The 6000-nt window shown below is 36.2% G+C and overlaps 1 protein-coding gene across 1 annotated transcript in view; it reads left to right on the top strand.

Annotated features, from left to right (window-relative positions):
• The window catches only part of ZGRF1 (zinc finger GRF-type containing 1), an 88401-nt gene that overhangs the window by 6335 nt on the left and 76066 nt on the right, over positions 1 to 6000 (top strand). Inside the window, exons 2-3 of the mRNA XM_077754995.1 lie at positions 297 to 387; positions 2205 to 2285. Coding sequence (XP_077611121.1) covers positions 367 to 387; positions 2205 to 2285 — 102 coding nt within the window. The 5' untranslated portion in view covers positions 297 to 366. The remainder of the gene's footprint in view (positions 1 to 296; positions 388 to 2204; positions 2286 to 6000) is intronic.

Raw genomic sequence — 6000 nt, 5'->3', positions numbered from 1 at the left:
ATATATTAATATATTAATATTCTTATTATTTTATGTATTTTATAACATACTATTTTGTATATTTTACTTACTTTTCTCTTAGTTTTTCTTGGCAAATTATTTTTCCACAGAGTAGGGTCACTCTTTTATTATGCACTTAGTATCAGATAACTTGATTATATCTTATGTTTCCCTTGGTAATTCTAAGAGTCTTAGAACTCTTAGATTTCTCTCTCCTGTCAAGAGTTTGTGGAAAACAGTTGTGTTTGATATTTATTCTTTTCATCAGGCTTGAATGTTCTTTGTTTTCATTTTAGGTGGTATAAATAATTGAATAACCACGGTTATTTTCTGGACCTACCTGGTTTTATAATTTCGGAAGAAATAATGGACAGCCAGGAATTTATTGTGAGTCTTACCAGTTTTCACTATTTCCTTTTTTCTTTTTTTAAAATCTTCTTTATTTTATTATCATTATTTTTTAAGATTTTATTTTCAGGTAATCTCTACANCTCAGTGCTCATCCCCATAAGTGTCCTCCTCCATGCCCATCCCCCCTCCCCCCCACATCCATAGGGCTGACAGATTTAACAAACAACCTCAGAACCTAAAAGCAAGACACTTAGTTAAATTTGAATATCAGATAAACAGTGAATAACTTTTTGGTATAAGTATCCATGTCTCAAATATTGCCTTATGTCTTACCTGGCAACCCTGTCTTTTGCCTACTATTCAGGTTTATTATACAGAATCCTCTAGAACAAACACTTTGTAAGCATTTTGTTAGGACCAGGAAATAATTTCTTTTGAAGAATTGGCAGGCCTCTTCTATCTAGATTAGTGATTCTTTTTTTTTTTTTAATTTTTTTTTTAATGTTTTACTTATTTCTAGGAGAGAGAGAGAGAGATAGCGTGAGCAGGGGAGGGTCAGAGAGAGAGGGAGTCACAGACTGAAGCAGGCTCCAGGCTCTGAGCTGGCAGTCAGCACAGACCCTGACGCGGGGCTCGAACCCACGAACCGCGAGATCATGACCTAAGCGAAAGTCGGACGCTTAACCGACTAAGCCACCCAGGCGCCCCTAGATTAGTGACTCTTAAAGTGTTTAGTCTTAGGATCCTTTTATGCTCTAAAAAATTATGGAGGACCCCAGAGAATTTTTGATTATGGAGCTTATGTCTATTGATGTCTTTCATATGGGAAATTGGAACAAATTTAAAAACTCTTTGTTAATTCATTAAAAATAATATATTACATTGAACATAAATCATCTTTTTTAAAAATACAAATAGCTATATTTTCCAAAACAACAACAGAAGAAGACACATTGAAAAGAGTAGCATTGCTGTACATTTTTTGCAAATCCTCCTAACAGTTGACTTAATAGAAGTCTGCTAGATTCTCAGATCTGCCTCTGCATTCAGTCTGAAATTGAGTCTTGCAGCATTGCATATACATAACCCTGGGAGACTCCATTGTGTATGCTCTAAAAAATGAGAGAAAAGGCAGATACCATCACGAAAATAGTTTTGACCTCACAGACCCCTGAAAAGGTCTTGGGGACTTCTAGGAGTCTTTTGACTACATTTTGAGCACAGACCATGACTTATGTATAACTTAACAAATATTTCCCTTCCCGCTGATGACTGAGAAACTCAAAATTATCATTGTTATTATTGTTTTTTTTGAGACAGTGTATAAGCATGCATGCGAGCCGGGGAGAGGGACGGGGGCAGAGGGGAGAGAATCCTAAGCAGGTTCCACACTCAGCAGAGAGCCCAATTTGGGTCTCATTCCCACAACGCTGGGATCATGACCTAAGCTGAAATCAAGAGTTGGATGCTTACGTGACTCTGCCACCCAGGTGCCCCTCAAAATTGTTCAGTTGCCTTTTTAGTTTCCTCCTTAGATTTTATTTCTCCTTTCTTCCCTACCTTGACTTTTACTACCAAGTTTCTGTTTTTAAAATTGATGTTTTGTTGTTATTTATTATTACTATTTTTTTTAATGTAAGCTCTATGCCCAGTGTTGGGCTTGAATTCACACTGCCCAGTTGTCTGCTGTATCAACTGAATCAACCAGACACCCTGTTGTTTTGTTGTTATTATTATGATGTCTTTTGTTTTGATAAAAGATGTCTAAATATTTTTTGTAGGAAGGGTATAAAAATATATAACATTTAATACATGTAAAAGGAAACCATTTCTTTTGTACTTTTGGAAATAAGGTACTGTATACTCACCAAAAAATGAAGAAATCAAAAGTGTGGCAAGATGGAACTCTGAAGATCACTCACTTGGGAAACAAAGTAAGTACAAAGCAGTTGACTACAAAAAAAGCCAAGAGCTAGATTCTTCACTTTTGATTATTAAAAAGACTAGATGAAAGAATGTTAAATTTGTCCATAAACTGAAACAATATGAAAACAGAAGCGGTCAAATGATCACTGTGATTAATTTGTGCATTATAAAAGTTCAGTAAGTATTTTTGAATTTGTTTTAATTTTTAAAATTTGAAATAGATTTTCTATAAAACTTTTTAGGAATTTTGGCACTTTCTTTGCAGGCAATGAGTTTAATGATACAAAAAATTATATTAAGATCTATTTCTAACATGGTAATACAGTGAAATGCTATGTACAAGGTGGACACACCATTTTAGAAAAGTTGCCGATTTTTAAAATTATGTATAGAGTACTCTTTATTTTCATGTTTTCTTTCAATCTTTGATTGTGATATGAACCAACCAGTCTTGAGAGAATTATTTATTAGGGTAATCTTTCACTTTACTAGATATGGTGATCCTTCTATAGGTTTCTTTTCTCACGCTCAAGGATCTCCATCTGCCAAAGTGTAATATTCTTTTACCAGTTCTTACAACCTTATGCAATACTCTTGGCTCCTCCATTCTTCACAATACCTCTTCATTTGACTTCTGTGACACCACACTTTCCTGACATTGCTTACTGATGTCTAAGTATTTTCTGTGGGCACATTCTCTTCTGAAACTTTAAATTTTTCCTTAGGACTCAGTCTTATGTGTACTTATAAAGAAATACATACAGATATATAAATCTTTCCTCCTCTCCCTTTAATCCCTGTCTTTCTGTGTGTGTGTGTGTGTGTGTGTGTGTGTGTGTGTGTGTGTGTAGAGAGAGAGAAAGAGAGAAAAGAGATTTATTCTAAGGAATTGGATCATGTGATTGTGAAAGCTGACAATTCCCAAGATCTATAGTTGGTAAGATGGAGACCCAGGAAAGCCAATAGTGTAGTTTCAGTATAAATGTTGGAAGGTTTGAGACTGAGGAAGAGCCAGTACTTCAGTCTGAGTCAAAAGGCAGGAGAGCATTCATGTCTAGGCTCAGAGATAGTCAGGCAGGAGGAGTTTTTTCTTACTCAAGCTTTTTCTCTTCAGTTCTTCCCTGATCGAATGAAGCCCACCCAATAAAGCAATCTGCTCTATTTGTTTATTTTTTTATTGAGGTGTAATTGACGTTTAACATTATGTTAGTTTCAAGTATACAGTGTAATGATTTGATATTCATATACATTGCAAAATGATCATAGTATAGTTTACCGTCTGTCACCATATATAGTTAGAAATATTTTTTTCTTTTATTTTTTGTGATGAGTTCTTTGAAGATTTACTTTTAGCAACTTTAAAATATACAATATGGTAGTATTAATTATGGTCACCATGCTGTACATTACTTATTTTTATAAATAGAATTTTGTATCTTTTGACTTCCTTCATCCATTTTGTCCCTTCACCCCCCCTTCCCAGATGGATTAAAAGAATTAAAAAAAATTTTTTTTTAATGTTTTATTTATTTCTGAGAGAGAGACAGCATGAGCAGGGGAGGGTCAGAGAGAGAGAGAGAGAGAGAGAGAGAGAGACAGTGCAAGCAGGTGAGGGGCAGAGAGGGAGACACAGAATCTGAAGTGGGCTCCAGGCTTAGAGCCTGATACAGGGCTCGAACCCACAAACCACGAGATCATGGCCTGAGGCGAAGTACGATGCTCTACCGACTGAGCCACCCAGACGCCACCTAGATGGATTTTTAAAAAATTTATAGTTTTGGGGCGCCTGGGTGGCTCAGTCGGTTAAGCGTCTGACTTCGTCTCAGGTCACGATCTCACAGTTCGTGGGTTCGAACCCCACATCGGGCTCTGTACTGACAGCTAGCTCAGAGCCTGGAGCCTGTTTCAGATTCTGTGTCTTCCTCTCTTTCTGACCCTCCCCTGCTCACGCTGTCTCTCTCTCAAAAATAAATGAAACATTAAAAAAAAATTTATATTTTTAACTGCTTACTAGGTGCCCCACATGCTTTAAATGTGTCAACTTACTTAGTCTACATAAATCCACTATTAGATATTATTTTTATCTTTATTTTACTAAGGATGAAACTGAAGCACAGAAAGGTGAAGTAACTTGTCCACAGATCTCACAGCTAGAAAGTGAAGTCATAATATGCAGCTTTTTGGCTGCAGAGCTCATATCCTAACCATTCATTCTACTGTCTCCCTTGATATTACAAGTTAAAAACAAAAAACACCTCTATCACAGTTGAATTGATAAAAGTTAGGAGTCATACTTCTCAGTTAGCAGTTAAAGATCTCCATATTCTGTCCTTATTCTACATATTTATCACTGTGAAAGTATCAGTCAGGGAAGCTTTTTAATGTAGAAAGGCTACTTATTATTTTTGAATTAACAATTAGTTAAAATAAAATTAAAAGAAAAAATAGTTTTCCTTTAAACCTTTAAGTTCAACTTATACATCCTATTAACTAATGTTCAGTGAGTTTAATGTTCAGTCAACTTAAGTTGAACAAACTGGATCCTTTTAATTATCGGTCTATTAACAACATACCATTAAATATTTTAAATTTACAAATTTTTTTTTTAAAGATTTTGTTTTTAAGTAATCTACACCCAACATGGAGCTCAAATCCATAACCCTGAGATCAAGAATCAGATACTCCTACTGAGCAAGCCAGGCGTCTCTCTCTCTCTCTCTTTCTTTCTCTCTCTCTTTCTCTTCTTCCTTCTTTCTTTTCTTTTCTTTTCTTTTCTTTTCTTTTCTTTTCTTTTCTTTTCTTTTCTTTTCTTTCTTTCTTTCTCTCTTTCTCTCTTTCTTTTTTTGTCTTTAAAGTAATCTCTACATCCAATGTGGGGCTCAAACTCATGACTCCAAGATCAAGAGTTGCATCCTGGGGCACCTGGGTGGCTGAGTTGGTTGAGCAATTAACTCTTGATTTCAGCTCAGGTCACGATGCCAGGGTTGTAGGATCAAGTCCTCCCTTGGGCTCCACATTCAGTGCAGAGCCTGCTTGGGATTCTCTCCCTCCCTCCCTCTGTGCCTCTCCCCAGCTCATGCTCTCTCTGTCTTTCAAATAAAAAACAAAATAATAATAAAAAATAAAAAATAAACTAAAAGAAAAAAAGAGTTGCATGCTGTATTAATTGAGCCAGCCAGGTGCCTTTGATTTTCTTTCTTTAGCGTTGTAGTTGCCCAAACAAACAAAAACCTCCCAATTGCTTAAATCCTTCTAGTATATCTAGTAACTTAAACATAAATATTGTTATTCTTAAAGCTTTGTAAATATTCTAATACTGTTTATAAACTTAGTAAAATTAAGTTAGCCATCTCTTTCAATTAAAAAGTCACATATCTGGGGGACCTGGGTGTCTCATTTGATAATCCAACTCTTGATTTCAGCTCAGGCCATGATGTCAGGGCTGTAGGATCAGCCCCATGTTGAGCTCTGTGCTGAGCATGGAGCCTGCTTAAGATTCTCTTTCTCGAGGCTCCTGGGTGGCTCAGTAGGTTAAGTGTCTAACTTCGGCTCAGGTCATGATCCCACAGCTCGTGGGTTTGAGTCTGTGCTGACAGCTCAGAGCCTGGAGCCTGCTTTGGATTCTGTGTCTCTCTCTCTCTCTCTCTGCCCCTCGCCCGCTCATGCTCTGTTTCTCTCTGTCTCAATAATAAATTTTTTTAAAAAATTTAAAAAAAGATTCTC

This window comes from Crocuta crocuta, unplaced genomic scaffold, assembly GCF_008692635.1.
Source record: "Crocuta crocuta isolate KB4526 unplaced genomic scaffold, BGI_CrCroc_1.0 scaffold52, whole genome shotgun sequence".
Taxonomy (NCBI): domain Eukaryota; kingdom Metazoa; phylum Chordata; class Mammalia; order Carnivora; family Hyaenidae; genus Crocuta; species Crocuta crocuta.
This window is presented reverse-complemented; position numbering and strand designations above follow the sequence as displayed.